This window comes from Trichoderma ghanense (assembly GCF_004382785.1).
Source record: "Trichoderma ghanense strain CCMA-1212 chromosome Unknown scaffold_4, whole genome shotgun sequence".
Classification (NCBI taxonomy): domain Eukaryota; kingdom Fungi; phylum Ascomycota; class Sordariomycetes; order Hypocreales; family Hypocreaceae; genus Trichoderma; species Trichoderma ghanense.
This window is the reverse complement of record NW_027395667.1, coordinates 923,867-939,748: the sequence shown is the minus strand read 5'-3', so window position 1 is coordinate 939,748 and position 15,882 is coordinate 923,867. Positions and strand designations below refer to the sequence as shown.

Here is a 15,882-nt window from a genome sequence, read left to right as displayed (position 1 = left end):
CACCCAAACCGCCAGAGGCATAAGCTGTCGACACATCAATCCTCTTTCCTTTATTTCCCTCTGCATTTAAACGCATCACGACATGTACGATCACCCTCTGGTTTCATTTGTCTGGAATGGGAATGGCATGATTGCATGGTAGTTGGGGTAGCCTTGCATACGGAAGTCACGAAATGTGGAATCTTTTTCTTCAACTCATATATATATCTTTGGCTACATTTACAAGATTCCTGGATACCATTCAGCTTGGCGTATAAAAGATGCATCAAGGAAGCGAATGATTTGTCTCCCATAGCATTGAATAGCCATCGTTAAGCCTGATATTGAGCATAGATGTGTATAATGTGACACTTTTCCCATATTTGCCAGGACACCCAGTATTCAAGGCAAGACAGGTCACCAAGCCTCCTATCCATCTCACTGCCGATTACACCTCGGTGCCTCCTGGCTCACTCACCCGCACACCCATAACGCAAACCATCAGTCTCATCATCACGATCGAGTGCATAATCACCTTGGTAGGTACATTAGTAGGCACTCGCGGCCAAGACCTACATACATGGACCTCCTTACATCGATTCATGCGCCGATTGAATGGGGGCCGCATGAATGGCCTGTTACGTACATACATGGTTCTAGTACTTAGCTTCACAATCGGGTCTTGATCTACTTTGCTTCGCAATCCAGATCTTGGCCTCATCCTCTCTCCCGCCATCACAGTGACTCTACGCTATTCAGAGGGCAGAGGGCAGAAGGCAGAGAGGAATCATGCAGTATACCTGTCGTGTGTATGGCTTGCACAAGGCGTGTTTTTTTTGTGTTTTCCCCCGTAGAAGCGCATACGTACATGCAGATGTGCAGCTTCGCATGCGGGCTGTTGAAGAAGCCGGGCCACTGAGAACAAGGACATTCACCGAGAAATTCTACTCAAAGGTGTTGGTCGGGGATGGGGATTAGGCCGTATGTGGGACTTGTTTTACAGTCTTGTGCAGTAGTTCATTCGTTCATTCGGAATGGTTCACGTGTATCATGCCGGTCGTTGCCAAAGACTTCCTTAATGATAATGAGACGGTAGTTGTCAAATCGCAACGCGTGGATTTCATGGCTAGAAACGCCTTTCTCGATTGCTAGGTAGTAGACATGATATACCAGGGTACAAAAAATGAAACGACATTAAAGAAAAAGGGCATACAGGCACAAAAGGCATCCGAAAAAGGCCCAAGTGACAGTGAAAAGCATACCCCAAGAGAGGTACGGACGATTGTTGGCGTGTAACGATATAGGTGACAGGTAGAGAGAGGAGGAAGGAAACCCTTGTTGTTGATAACTTTTGCTTGTCCGCCCGGCTCCTTTGTCTCTTTTTTACCCACCATGTCCCATCCATCCATCCCCCCGTTTTCAATTGCTCCCCTCCCGCACAAAATAACTGATAAAACAAACAATCTTTCCTTCCCTTTTTTGTGTTCAAGAACTACATTTTCTGAAGCTGACCTGAGAGAAGCGCCCGAGGTTGTAAAAAAAAAAAAAAAAGAGGCAGATAATCATGAAGCGGTGTGTGAGAGGAACGAGAAGCGGCGGCGCGGTCAGCCTAAACATGATAAATGTAGCTTTTCAAAAGAAAAGGAGAGTTGGAAAGACGGCATCAGCAGCTGCTGCTGATGCTCCCTTTCCCTCTTTTGGACTCGGGACACGAAGGCTGAAGAGAGGTCTACTATGACGACTCCTCCTTCTTCTCCTTGTCCTCGAGAGAGGCCTCCTTGAGTTCGGCGGTGGCTTCCTCAACCTTGTCGCCGTTGGTAGAGTTCTCGCTCTTCTCGTTCTTCTCAAGCTCCTCGAGCTTCTTCTTGGCCTTCTCAATGTTCTGTGACGAGTTAGTTCAGTTCTTTGACTAGGTAGGGAAAGTGGGATGGGCACGTACACGCTGGGTCTGGGCGGCCTGGTCCTCCTTCCAGTGGGCAAGCTTGGCCTTGACCTTCTCGATCAACTCAGGAACGTCCTCCTCGCGCATGGGGGGGTCAAGAGAGAGGAACGCGCAGTCCTCGACAACGGAGGGAGGGCAGTTGAAGCCCTTCTGGGCACCACCGGACTTGCCCTTCTTGCCCTTCTTGCCCTTGGACTGGGCAGGGAGGTACTCGTCCTCACGGTCCTCCTTGCGGACGAGCTTGGTGCCCTTAAGACCAGACTCGTCAACGGTTCGCTGGGCCTGAGCCGTCAGGCCAGAGTCGGCAAGTAGGGGGGTCTTCTCAGCCTTGAAAGTGGGGTCGAGGAAGACGAGCAGGCTGTTGGCACGGCGGATCTCGTCCAGATAGGCGGGCTCGCTGGCCTCGGCGAGGACACGCTCAGCGTCGGCCTTCTTGCGCTCCTGGACGTAACGCTCACGCTCCAGGCGCTGGCGCTCACGCTGCTTCTCGCGGGCCTCGCGCTCGTAGGCCTGGTAAGCCTTCTTCTGGCCATAGTACTCGTCCTTGAGCTTGCGGATGGCGGCAAACTTCTCCTGCTGCTCGGCCTGCAGCTTGGTGCGCTCGTCGCGGAGGCTAGAGAGGTTCTTGTAGGCCTCGTCCTGCTCGGCCTTGATGACGTCGAGCTCGGCCTGGATCTTGTTGTACTGCTCGGACAGGGCCTTCTGCTCGGGGTCCTCCATGGAGTCCTTGATCTCCTTGATCTTGGCGCGGAGGTCGTCAATCTGCTTCTGGGCGTCGTCGAACTGGCCAAAGTTCTTGCGCAGCTTGCGCAGGTTGGAGATGTCGGCCAGGGCCTTCTTCTCGTCGACGAGCTTCATGGTGCCCGAGTTGACCTGCTTGTCGAGGGCCTCAATCTGGCGGTCGACATCCTCGACGCTCTTGAAGGGGACCTTGGCCTTGGCCGCCTTCTGCTCGTTGACGCGGCTGCGGAGCTGCTCGTCGAGGCGCTTGATCTGGTCGAGCTTGGAAGTGCGGGCATTCTTGCCACCGGCCTGCTTCTGGCGGATCTCGCTGGCCTGGGCAATGAGCTCCTGGCGGCGCTTCTGGGTAGCGCTGGGCTGGTCCTTGTTCTTGTTGGGGAGAGCAACGTCGATCTTGGCCTTGATGGCGTTCTGATGAAGGTCGTTAGCACATGTCCGTCAGCCTTGCAAAGATTGTTTCGTTGCTCCTGTTCCTCTCCTCTATTCTGACACCCCTTTTGGCACGCAGAGCCAGGTATTACTGCAGTTGTTGGGGAGAGGAGCAAGTTCGAGATGGCGTCCCCCAACAACCAGGACAGGACTCCGATGGATGGAGGCACTGAAACTGAACAACACCAAGCAAATGGCAGTCACAACACAGCAGGACATACAAACTTGTCCATGGAAGCCTTGTGCTCCTTCTCGGCCTTGGCGAGGGCTTCCTTAAAGGCATTCTCGTCGGGGCGAGTCGGGCGAGTCGCAGGCGCAGAAGCAGCCGGGGCGGCATCGGCCGCGGGGGCGGGAGAGGCAGCAGCGGTGGTCATTGTGCCGACAAAGAGGAAGTGAGCGAAGAGAAATTGCTCAAAAAGAAGAAACAGGCCAAAGATAAGCCGTCACAGTCTCCGGTCGGAGAGTGAAAGCAGAAGCGGGAAAGGGGAAGGAAGAAGAATGGCAAGAAGAGAGCCGTCTGTACGAGGAGAAAGAGAAGAGGAAAAAAAAAGCCGAAGCCGCCAGACAACTGCCAAATAATTTGGTGGTGAGTCTGGCAGAAAAAAAAATTGCCCTGGGACGCACCACCTTTATGTTGGCAGCCCAGGGCCCACACACGGATTCAACAGAAAATTGAGTATGTAATTGAGTTTTGACGATGCTAGATTGTATGAAGACTAGGGATGGCAATTGAGTCTATTTTCTACGAGGCTGGGCGGTTCTTGTCGAGGATTGGGATGCTGTGGCTTCCCACGGAAGGCGGTGGTTGAGGACACTGTGGTGCCAAATGGTCCCTAGCGAGCAACTTTAACAGCTTAACGTAAGGCGGTTTGGTCCCATCTCCAGGCCCTTTTGGCAGTGCTAGCACTCTTTGGTTCCTGGGGGATTGGCGGTGGATATTGGGGGCCAATTGGAGACGCAGCAGCAAAGCCAAAGGCTGCCTCAAACAACGACAAGCTTTTGCAACTCATCTTCGGATTCTGTTTTTTCCACCTCGAGGCTGAGGCGCAGCAATGCATAACAGCCGGTTTAGGCCAAGCATCCAACTATGATTCGTTGTGTAACTCCGGTCTTGAAGCTGCTGTTCCATCACAAGTTACCTTCGGTAGTCCAACTCTTCAAGACACCATGGAGGCTTATCAGTCCAGTCACATGACCCGTTCTTATCAGTTCCCCCAAAGGCGGCCCGCCCAGCCAACCAGCCAAAGGATGGCAACGCCGCCAGAGCCCAGAAAAAAAGAGGCCCAGCCAATGCAAGGCTGCGCGCCAAACAATTTTTTGACGACAGCCCAAACCTCCCCTGCGCAAAGCCGAACTCGAGGACGACAAAGAAGCCGCCTACCTACGAATCACGACGACATCGCGGACCTCTCTCTATTTCAATCGGACACCCTTTACCCGACGATAACTTGGCGATAAATTTCATAGACGCTGCAAGATGATTGACGATTTGCCCAACGATGCCAAGTCCAAGGAGGTGGTGCGGCTCTGGCGCGCCTGGAGGACTGTTCACGAGATGGTTGCGGATCGAGTGCGTTTCTCTTCCAGACTCATCAGGATCCCTGTCGACGAATGCCTCTCATTGCGCGGGCTACATACTCATTGTTCGACGTTTAGGAATACGAGCTCGCCGAAGACGAAGTCAACATCTCCCTCGACCGATTCCGCGACGAATACTGCCACCCCGACGGCACCGTAAAGTACGCCCTCTGCTCCCTCCGTCCCCTCCCCCATTCCATCGACCAACCCATCCCGACTTCAAAATGCGAAACACCAACGAAATGGAAAACTGACAAAACTCTCTGCAAACAGCCGCGCAAAGCTCCAATTCTCCGCCCGCCCAAGCGACTCCATGCTCCGCAAGAACACACCCCCCGCGACGCCCTCCAACCCGGACCCCGTCCCCGACTGCGGCCCCATCTGGGTCGAGTTCCTGACCGACAAGCAGTTTGGCGTCGGCCAGATCCGCCAATTCGCAAAGTACACAATCTCCAACAACTACAAGACGGGCATCATGGTCACCCACGTGCCCCTGTCCCCCGCCGCCCGCAAGTCCCTCGCCAGCGTCGAGAACCTCGCCAAGATTGAGTGCTTCCTCGAGGACGACCTGCTCGTCAACATTACGCACCACGAGCTCGTGCCCCGGCACGTCCTGCTCTCCCGCGAGGAGAAGATTGCCCTGCTCAAGAGGTATCGGCTCAAGGAGACGCAGCTGCCGCGCATCTTGCAGAAGGATCCCGTCGCGAGGTATTTGGGGCTCAAGAGGGGGCAGGTTGTCAAGATTATTCGGATCAGTGAGACGGCGGGTCGGTATGCCAGTTACCGACTTTGCGTTTAGGTTTTCTTCTGCTCTACGAGGCTTCGATTTGGGTAGGTTGTGTTTCGACCGAGGTTGGAGAGGGATGGCTACTTGAGGGTGCGAAATATCTTGGTTCCGCGTCAAGTATTCTCAAAGCCATCCTAGAGAAAGCGGAAGTAAAAAGAGAGACAAAAAGCTCGGCTTGGGTGAGGAGGGCAACAGCGATGGTGATGCTGTTTGTATCTATTGTTTGCATTTGCAGTGTGAAAGCTGGCGTTCATGGGGTCTCATCACTAGAATTACAAGAAACAAATCAATAAATACCTTACCAATTTTTTCCACAAAATCTCAAAGGGGCGCTATCCGAGTATGAATCCACGTTATTGTACATCTAGCAACGTCAGGGAGCAGATCATCGGGATGGATTTCAATAGACATAATGGACTCTTCATCCTCGTGTCAAATTCTCCAATGCATCTATGTACCACATGTTCCTCGTCCCCTCATAACCATTGAGGGCAGTGCATCCAAAGCCCCTCTTCTCATCAACAAAACGGTGCTATTCACCGGGGTATATGCAACAAAAGTACCAAAGCAGAAAGAAGAAAGAAACAAAGGCAACATCCAGCCACGTCTTGTCTCATCGCTTGCCAGCGCTCGCCCTCCGAACTGGACATCCAAAGCCATCAAAACGACGCCATTTCCATCCAGGTACTCTACCCGAGAAAGAATAGAAAACTAGTGTACCATATGTTTAGGCATATACGACAGAGAAGTGGACATTGTCAACGCCGTGCAAGACGAGTACTATCTAGAAAGAAAATAAGATATAACGGTGAAACAGGCGAAATATAAGACAAAAAAAGAAGTTTCCCCTTTTGAGGAATGAAATATTCGTGACTCCAGTCGTAGATTAATTCGTTAGATCAAAACGGCAGGTGGGTGCGGCTGCCGTGGGATTCGTCGTCGCTTTCACGGTCGTAAGAGGCCGCCAGGGTCGTTGAGAACGAGGTTGGGAGACTCGCCCGGTGAGGTGTGATGTTCCTGGTGAGACTGCGGGATGGTTTGCAACTCGGTTCCTGTCCTGGGCTTGGACCGGCCCGACGATTTTGAGTTGAGAGGTGACAGAAGACCTCCCAGGTCCTGCAGCAGCGCCGTTGAGCCACGCCGAACGCCGCTTGCGCTGGCCTTTCTCGACGCCTGAGGAGGGTTCTGAGAGGTGCTTGCGTCCATGGACGATGAGGTGTAACTGCTCCCTCTACGGTAACTTGCGCTGCTTGTGCCAGCTGAGTCCTCGAGAAGACCGCCAACATCAAACAGTGAGAGCTTCCTGGACGCGTGAGGGGATTCAGTCCTGTAGATCAACAGATCTCCGCTCGCTTGAGCGCTCTGTTGTCCGCTCTCAGGAGCACTGTCCTCTTGCTGCTGCCGATCCCACTGTTGCTGGCGGTCCTGTCCAACAGAGCGCATCGGCTGGACGGGCGCGTACAGGTCATCAGAAGGTGTGTCCGGTTGTTCTCGCAGCTCGGGGTCAACGGCCAGTCCAAGATCCCTCACCAGGTCTTCATCACTGCCCCATTGTCGCTGCATCGTTGGCCTTCGCACGGTGGGGCGCTCGAACGACTCGGCTGCGGTGGACGTTCGCCTGGGCTTTGCTTTCTTGACGCCTCGGTCTCGGACGAATGAGCCCAAAACAAGGGCATTCGCGGACGCAGTGGCGAAGATGAGTTCGACGGACGCGAGGAGCGATCGGTACTGCTGGCGGCCGTGGGCTTCGATGATAAGTGGCACCCGGTAGAGAGTGACGCCGACAACGGATAAGCTGAGGGAGAAGAGGAGCAGAAGCTGGATTTTTCGGACAAGCGTCATGTGGCTCTGGATGATCAGGGGGATGGGGAAGATGACAAGCAGCAGGTCGGTGAGGACGTTGCAGGTAGCCAAGGTGATGAGCTGGACGAAGCCCTGCCGACACTGACCGCCGGGGTCCGGCAAGACCTGCCAGTAATGCTTGAAGGGGTGGCATTCCACGAGATCGCTAATGACGACGGCGATGAAGGTGAGGCCGAGGGCGCATCGGATGGCGATTAGCGTGTATCGCTGGGATCGCTGCCACGTCAGGTCCGTGATTCGCGCCAGAAATTCGAGAATGGTTTCTTTGAGAATCCATAACCTGTTTGCCAGTCAGTCAGTAAGCCGTCCAAAACGATTCCTTCATAGGCTTTTCGCGCCCATCCAGACCATTTGTTCAACCCGGCACACGCGAAGCGCAGATGTATGTCAACTAACTTACGTCGCGGCATAGAGTATGCGAGCCAGCAGGACAAGCCCGCTAGCCACGGCTTTCTTGTGTAATTGCTCGGAAGTGAGTGTGATTCCGGTGAAGTCGGAGTTGTTGGTGCCGTGCCTGAGGATGAAGTGTACGCAGCCCATGCGCAAGAATAGCGGAATCAGGGCGAGGGCGACGACCTTGTCCTCGGTAAAGAGCTTCTCGGTGCGGATGAAGCGGCCGACGATGCGCAGCAGGATCATGAGGGCGCAGAAGATGGTTGCCCACCAGCAGACGAGCAGCGAGGGCTTGTCCTCCGGAAAGGGCCGCAGTGACGGCGGCTCAGAGTAGATGGACATGGCAGGCTCTCTGTGCCGTCAGCTCTCGGTCTATTCTTGTTTGCTTCGTCTGCTCGTTTGCAAGGCCCGCGCCCGTCGACCTCCGCAGAGGGCTCGACGAGCGAGGAAGGGCGGGTTTCGGTTTCGGAGAGGTTTTCTCCTCTTGAACTTCTTAGAAGTCTCGCAATGCGGCTGTTTCTGGTGTTGTTGTTGCTGCTGTCGAGTCGCGAACGTCCGGGGCGAGCCGACGCTGAAGAATCGCGCACGGCAGGGAGTCGCTGTCCAGTGATACTACCGGGGGCATGAGGCCGCTGTTGCGCCTGGTGCTGTAGGCGGGAGCGTCGAGGCGGATAGCGGGATTCGGAGGGGTCGCTGCATGAACGCTGCAAGTATAGTGGCCGCAGCGGCGGTTACATCGGGGGAGGATCCCAGAGCAGCAGCCGGGAGAGGGGGAAAAAAAGGAAAAAGGAGTGAAGGGGGTATAGAGGGGAGACGGAAGGGAACTTGAGGTGGGAGAGCGAAAGAGGATGTGACAGAGAAGAAAAGAAGAGATCGAGGAGATTCTCCCTGTCTGGGGGCGGAGGGTAGATCAGACGCAATGGAAGATGTGGAAAGCAGGAGAGAGTCAAGCCGCCAGAGATAATGCAATGTCAATGTGCATGGATGGCTGCACAAGTGAGTACCTTACGTAGGCGCAAAAGCGAGGGCCAGACTCGGAGTCAGATGGCGAAAAAGCGCAGCCACGGCAAGGCAAGGCTCACAGGAGCGCAGGATCCCATGCCATGATAAGCCCGGAACGGGAGATGGGACCTGAGAGGGCCTGGGAAGGACAGCGCAGGCCCCGGATAGCGGTGGCGCATCGTATCGTGGGCGAAACGCGAGACAAGGCGAAGGCAAAGAACTGTGCCTGTCCAACCGTCCCCGTACCGGTACATGCTAGTACGAGCAGGCGCTGCTCCAAATTGTCCGGACGACTCTTAGTGCTTCCAAACCAGAAGAACCGCAAGCACTAGCCTTGGACACCCCTTGTCAGCGATGCGCCGGCGATGGAGGGATGCACAGCAAGCACGAAGGAGGGTGGCAGTGACTAGGCCAGTTCCAGGTCGTACCGGTTCTGTGGCTTGCGGCCAGGATATTGATGAGATAATTGGTGCCGCGCATCAGTCGACGCTCGCCAATTAGCCGCGACTTGAGCAGGTTCTAGCACGAGAGGCGCAGGACATTGACGAGTATTGTTCTGTCGCTGCTCCGTAAGGTAGGTATCCTGAGCCAGGTTCTAGGCCGTCTTGGCTGTGATTGGCGTCGCGGTTCCTGTCTGTCTCTGGCATATCTCCCCCTGTCTCCTTGGTCTCAGGCCAGTCATCTGCCAGACGCAGGAGGTGCTGCTCCGTGATATTGGCACGAGTGAAATGACCCTAGATCAGCGCTTCAGTGAGGCCAAGATAACGTTCCGAGAAGAACATATATACTAGGTACACAAAACCACTCAAAAATGCATGAGTCCCCCAGCAGTAACTCGTACCTCAAGGTCACACAGGATCATTTGGCCATGCCCCAGACGCGGCCCCGAGGCCTCGATCCCGGGCTGCTATTCTCAGGCACTTCTCTCCCTGATGGGCTGGCTGCGAGCAGAGAGCCACTTTAGCTCATGAGTGGCCACAAGGACTGCGCATGTCTCGATCCAGTAAACTGGGCAGGGGTTGTGGAGCGCAGGTGGCGCTGCGCCATTCGGATTGGCCTGATTAGAGACAGTGACAAGTGAAGAGACACAGGAGATGCACGATTTGCAACAGCCCCGTCTGCAATCCAACCCTCCTTGTTCCCAGCTGCTGCAAGCCTTCGGCGCCAGAGAAGGACTTGGAACCAGAGAGGGGAGAAAAAGGAGGGGAAGCGCTGCGGTACAACTCCATTTATCGTTAGCGACTTTCAGTTTAGGTGCAGTTGTCTATTGACGATGGATGGCTTGATATTGGCCATTGATGACTTTTGCGACGCTCAGCCATTGGACCACTTCGTGTCGAATGATAAGCCAGGCAGGCCGGCTTATCTCATGCTCCCCAGCCAGAGACCACCCTGCTGCAGATATGTCCTCGTAGTATGGTGATTGAAAAGGGGATGCTGAAGGATAAGAAACGCACGCATGGGAGCCGGAGTCAACCTATCACATTGCCGGGACCAGCAGCCAGCCTATCGGCCGGAGCTCGGTAAGTGAAAAAGGCAAAATTTTCCTCCAGGAGGTGGTTAGAAATAGGGCAGCTAGACGTTATTGTGGGAGAAAAGCCCAGAAAAAAAAAGCCACAGAGGCAAGGAAAAGGTCGGCGACCAGTCGGGAGACAACAGTTCGTACTGTATAAGAAACGGCGCGAAAATGGCGAGATAACAAGCATCTTGCTGCCGTTGGGTTACCGGGGACAGGACGCGTCTAGCCTGCCTGGCATCAGCCGGCATCTCATTAAGCTTGGCGAATGCTACCGACGGCGGCTCATGTCAAGATTAGTCCATATTGCTATCAGAGACTTCGTGGTCATATCACGTACCTCACATGCTTGGCTCCGTTCGCTCGCAATAATGCAACCAATTGCTGCCTGTTCATCTTTTCATAAGGTCCCCAGTTTATCTCCTGAGGTACTGCTTCGTACAGTACAGGAGTCGTCCACCTGAAGATGTGGCCGTCACCAGGCTGAGCATTGCTCGCCTCACGAGTTGTCTCCTGGTGGCTGGTGTTGTGCGAGCCCTCCGCATCCCGACCAAGCGCTGTAACCCCTCTGAGACATTCGATCTAGAGCTAACCGGGCGAGGCTCAATGTATGGAGTACGCCGATCTTGACGTGCAGGAACCTAGTGCACTAGGTGCAGCCCGCGGAGTGGGCAAGTACCTGCGTCTTTCGGCTGATGTTGCAGTACTTGCACATCAGAACCCCCGGCTCCGAATTCAATCGGCGGCGCGAGGCCACGAGGCGAGAAACCCGGGAGGGTGGCCTGAGCGGTGCCTCTTTCTTTCCTCAGCTTCAACGTCCTTTGGTGATGACCACAGATTGCCTCGGGCTGGCATTTGCCCAGGCGCTGTCATGCTGCACATAGAAGATCGATATTGTGATTTGTACTGCAAAGCACCGAGTAAACGGAGTGGCACAGTGCATCACATGTGCGGCGTGGGCGTTCCAATGAGCTCAGCTTTTCGGCCATTTCCACAGGTCGGGACACTCTCCTCGGCGACTCTACTCGCCCAAGGTACGCAGGTTCAACAGGGCACAGAGGCGCAGACGGAGCACATGTGCATGCAAACAGTCGAAATTGACGAGTGCTGGGATACAACTACTCGTGAAGCATCATTGGAGCCCCACCGCCAGAGACATATCGACTGCTGAGGATTGGCTGTCACCCCAAGCGCGACCCGGCCGGCACGCCTTCTGGGGCTGAAATGGGCCCCTTCAGTTCGGCCAGCAAGCAAAAACTTGCAAATGGCGTCCAATTTTCAAGGCCGTTCCACAGCGCTGGGAGCAGCCGAGGCCATGGAGCTCCTCCATCAAGCACGGAGCAGCATGAGGCGTGGGTCGCTCAAAGTGGGCTCCTGGCAGCTCTCTTTCGTCCCCGCTGGTCCGTCCACGAACCTAAGAGCCGGCGCAGGGACACAATGGGAGGGAAACCTCTGGTTGGTTGAGATGAGATCGCCATGGGGTTCATGACCCGGCTCCCTCCACTTCCAGTGTCGATTCTGGTCGCGCCAACTGCATGAAAGTCGGGACCGCAAACAAGGTAGCCCTATAATAAAAAGAGACGAGATTATCAGAATAAGAATAATAGACAGACAACAGAAAAGCTCAACAGCATTAATAGTGTCAAAACCAAGACGAAATCAGCTTCTCTCGGACAGTTTCTTAGGAATCGAACACACCCCTTCCCGCCCTGCAGCTTAGGCACTGCACTTGAGACTGTCCCTGGTCCCCTGTCCGTGGTCCCATGTCCCGCGCTCGCGCTCCTGCTGCAGCACGAACCGAAGATTGAGTCCTGAGAACTGGAGGAGTGGAGGGTAAGGCAATTGCGGTGAGCGCAAAAGCTAGCCGGCTGGATGCAGCGGGCGCCGGGTGCCTAGCTCACGTCCTAATACCCTAATAGCCCACGGACTGGAGGTCCGCGTACGGGTAACAATCGCCATAACCCCTGATTGAAGAATTGCGTCGTGTACAGCTTATCGCAGGTTGAAGCCATCTCGATTAATGAGAGAAGAGCTCGTTCAGGTACCTAGAGAGTGGAGGCGCAGAAATTTCGTCTCAGACTCGATACGTCATCAGTCTGATTTGTCAAAGTCAATTATGAAGCGGGGATATGTCACTGTGCTAGAAAAGCTTGGCCGGTTGTAGCCCAGATTGCCTGTATAAACTTTTGCTTTCAGCCTTGGAGTTGTTACTTGGTGCCTGCCTCTTGCCTCCTGCCTCTCCAGGCAGCAGCATTCTCTGGCTGCACATTTGCGCTTGGGAATCGAAGGAGCTTGGAAGGAGCCGATGCACAAGCACCTGCACTTACATTCACAGTATCTCACCGTACAGTACCTTAGTACGGCTTGAGAGTCCGTTGGGGAACGCTTTGATCAGATCAGGCTGGTGGCGGTGGCAGATGTCCCCACAAGTACCGGTATCTGACGGTACTTCGACTTTCAACTCGAACCTCAGCTGTCAGCCAGGCCGTCAAAAATTGAAGTGTTTGTACGAACTGGAATACATTCCACAGGCGCTGCGCTCCCGCGCTGGCACGCGAGAATGTTAGCGCCTCCCGTGCCGTAGCGGCGCAATTGCTATCTCCCTCACGTGGCTGTGGCGCTGTCGCCCGGGGAATCGTGTCCGATGCCTTTTATTAGCACAAGGGTCGCATGTTCTCAGCTGAAGACCGGAGGCATGTCGGAAGTAATTCGTGGTTCACATAGAGGTCCCGAATAGGTCTCTGTACAAGTGTCCCAATATGCCTTATGCCACAAAGATCACAAAGGAAGGAGATAGGGGAAGAAGCAGTTACCTCTGCATTCTCGGTTCACCTATCGTGCCTATCAGAGCTCGATGCACCGTTGCGACACAGCACCGATTGGTTCACTTGTAATACTTCGCTGCTTCGCAGGAAGGACCATCTGTCTCATTTCTGACACGGGAGAAGCGGAGACCTGGCAAGGAGCAGGAGCGGTCCGATGTGTGGAAGCCTGAGGTGTCCCTGGCGCCGTAACTTTGAACTTCTTACGGAGTCTCTTCGTGGGTATGCTGGTCCGTCATCAGCAACTGCAGCGCCTTCTACATATCTTCCCTTCCCAGAGATGTTTTCCCTTTCGTTGCGTTCTCGGCCATGGGCGAATCATCGCCTTCTATAGAGCCTCACTCAGAGAGCCGGCCGAGTACCACCACGCCTGTGAATTCAGCACACGAATTCTTCACCCCGCTGCACGTCGGGACACAAAAATGCAAGCTTTTACCTCCAGCTCGACGGTGACGGCGTTTCGCAACGGGTTTGACTTCGTACTGTCTCGGACAGACTTGGAAGAGGTCGAGGTGTTGCACGCACGTGACATGGCTTGTGGTCAGTTTCTGACTAAAACTGCCTAGGTGCTTAAACCGAGTGGAGCGGCAATTACGGTCGGCAATGCTTCAGGACTGAGGCAGAGCGCTGATGTCAGCAACGGCCTCCTTGGCTGTCACACGGCAATCTTACCTCTACAAGTACATGTACAAAAGCGGCAGCAAACCCTTGGCGCCACCAACAGCAAAAATTTCTATCCGGCGGACCGACGCGCTTCTCGTGCGAGTTGACTCCGTCCGGATGGACTTTGGAGGTACCTGTACTTTGTGCTCCCGTCTCTATCAATGGATTCCCTAGGTATTGACGGGTTGTCATTTACAGATTGGCCATTGTTGACTGCTTACAACTGAAAGTTGGTGTCGTTATTACTCTGCTGCTGCTGTTGGTCCGCGTCGAGGCTTCTCAGGAGCTTCAACCACCAACAAATGCAAATAACAATTGCCATGAGCTATTCATAGCCTTGCGGGCACCACAGCCCGAATTGCCGGCCTTGGATTCAGCCATTCATGAATCCATTCACAAAACGCCTCGAAAAAATCGGGAATAATGACCAACAGTGCCAGATGTCTCTCTCCACATCTCACGCTGCTAACAAACGCCACGCCGTTGTCCATCAGGACTTTTCTTTCGTCTTTCTATCTGAGGTGGTGATCTACACAATGGGCATGAAGTGTATGCCAACATCGCGCGATGTAAGTCCATTGTGTTGGGCGTTTCTCCTGAAACACCTTTGCGCCTATCAAGAAGACGGAACTCTCACGCACGAAAAGCGCCTCAACGTCAGCGGCTTGTTCCCACAACCAGGGATGTTCCTCTTGACGATCCATCCAAGATTTTTCGCTCGGTGAATAATGGGGAACAAGGGGATTTTCCTATTCCAACCATCAGGATGCGACTTGATCCATTGATTTGTGCTGAGAGGCCCTGTGACTGCAATAGTGTGCGTTCAAGTCTACTTCACATCTTCACATCGAGCCCCGTTGTCTTCCGCAATACCCTGGATTCCCATATCAGCTTCGCAAAGGCTCTGACGAGGCATTGTCTCGTTGCTCAGACTCCCGAGCTGCAATCACGTTGCATTCACTGCCCTTGCTCATTCAGCGGCTGAATTAGCTGTCAGCATGGCGATGGTCTATTGTTACCAGCTGAAGAGAATTCGCGCTTGAGCGAGGCAACATCAACGATACGCGCGGGAGCAAGGGGTTGGCAGATTGCAGGCTGCGTTTCGACCATCTGCATGCATGGAACGTTCTCACCCATTTCATCACAATGGCTCATGCATGATAGCACTGTGTCCCGGATCGAGTCACTCGCATATCGTTTCTTTCAAGATTTCTTGATCTCTAGCTGCAGGTTGCTCCAACTCCAGCCTAAAAAGATCGTACACAGCTGTCCATGGCGGTCTGACCAGGTCGTGCCAAAAGCGGCCAAGGCCATGGATGCTCTACCTTGACGACATCTACAGGTCAGATCCCATTTCGGCAGACATCGGTTGGAGATGCGCCATTCCAGGCATTCAAACCAGTCCTTGTCGATGCTCTCTCATCTCTGGGTGAAAGAGTAGTAGGACTTGTCAAAGCGAAGAACCCAGCGTTCGCCAAGGTTCGGATGACTGAAACAATTGCGAGCGCTCACACACAGATCCAACAAAATCCTGGAGTCGGCACACGTTGCTACCAAGCGTCCCCACGTGTTGTTTGCTGGAAAGCTACCAAAAGCTACTACATACTGCCCTGATTCTGGTCATGCTGTTGCGGGTTTGGGGATCGATCTCGTCTTACTCTGCTAGGTCAGGTACTTCCAATATGAGTATCCATCTCTTTGGGCGGGACGAGGCTGCTTCACGACGTTGCACCTTGTGCCAGCATTTGCAATCACCCGGCTTGATGCGATGCGATGCAAGGTAGCCGGGGATCAAGGTAAATGTAACAAGATGAAGCTGGCCCTCTTCGCAAGTCCACACCAATCTGACACTTTTGTCTAGATGGGGGCTAGACGCCTTCCATGAGACTGACTGACACATGCTACGTCCGTCAAGAACTGCTGCATGAATCGCTTGAAGACTCTCAAAGTCAACTGAAGTGATGTGATTGATGTGATGTGACTGAGTGGCTCTCGGTGATATCTTTTGAGTGGGTGGTAGGAAAACTCTATTTTGCGCCGCTGCTTTGTAGTGGCTTGATTCTTGAAATTGTTCTACACTAGAACTGTGGCTTGCCTGGATGCCACGAGGTGAGTATCTGGGGTAAAAGGGGTTGGCGTTTTTCGAGTCTCTATCCAGGTGCGACTG

General features: G+C 54.0%; 4 protein-coding genes across 4 annotated transcripts; 2 read left to right on the top strand and 2 right to left on the bottom strand.

Annotated features, from left to right (window-relative positions):
* Positions 1–1,711: 1,711 nt before the first annotated feature.
* Positions 1,712–3,565, bottom strand: CCMA1212_004474 (uncharacterized protein; the record flags this gene model as incomplete). Its single annotated transcript, XM_073701775.1, has 3 exons — positions 3,313–3,565; positions 1,919–3,073; positions 1,712–1,861 (listed from the first exon to the last, which is right to left on the bottom strand). The coding sequence occupies exons 1-3, from the start codon at positions 3,463–3,465 to the stop codon at positions 1,712–1,714; spliced, it is 1,458 nt and encodes a 485-aa protein (XP_073559937.1). The 5' UTR covers positions 3,466–3,565.
* A 993-nt stretch (positions 3,566–4,558) lies between these two features.
* CCMA1212_004473 (DNA-directed RNA polymerases I, II, and III subunit RPABC1) lies at positions 4,559–5,468 on the top strand (the record flags this gene model as incomplete). Its single annotated transcript, XM_073701774.1, has 3 exons — positions 4,559–4,661; positions 4,748–4,830; positions 4,943–5,468. The coding sequence occupies exons 1-3, from the start codon at positions 4,569–4,571 to the stop codon at positions 5,466–5,468; spliced, it is 702 nt and encodes a 233-aa protein (XP_073559940.1). The 5' UTR covers positions 4,559–4,568.
* A 933-nt stretch (positions 5,469–6,401) lies between these two features.
* Positions 6,402–8,054, bottom strand: CCMA1212_004472 (uncharacterized protein; the record flags this gene model as incomplete). Its single annotated transcript, XM_073701773.1, has 2 exons — positions 6,402–7,599; positions 7,720–8,054. The coding sequence occupies 2 exons, from the start codon at positions 8,052–8,054 to the stop codon at positions 6,402–6,404; spliced, it is 1,533 nt and encodes a 510-aa protein (XP_073559854.1).
* Positions 8,055–13,587: 5,533 nt separating this feature from the next.
* CCMA1212_004471 (uncharacterized protein) lies at positions 13,588–14,139 on the top strand (the record flags this gene model as incomplete). Its single annotated transcript, XM_073701772.1, has 3 exons — positions 13,588–13,684; positions 13,734–13,845; positions 13,946–14,139. Exons 2-3 carry the CDS (start codon positions 13,737–13,739, stop codon positions 14,137–14,139), a joined length of 303 nt encoding a protein of 100 aa, XP_073559304.1. The 5' UTR covers positions 13,588–13,684; positions 13,734–13,736.
* Between the last annotated feature and the right edge of the window lie 1,743 nt (positions 14,140–15,882).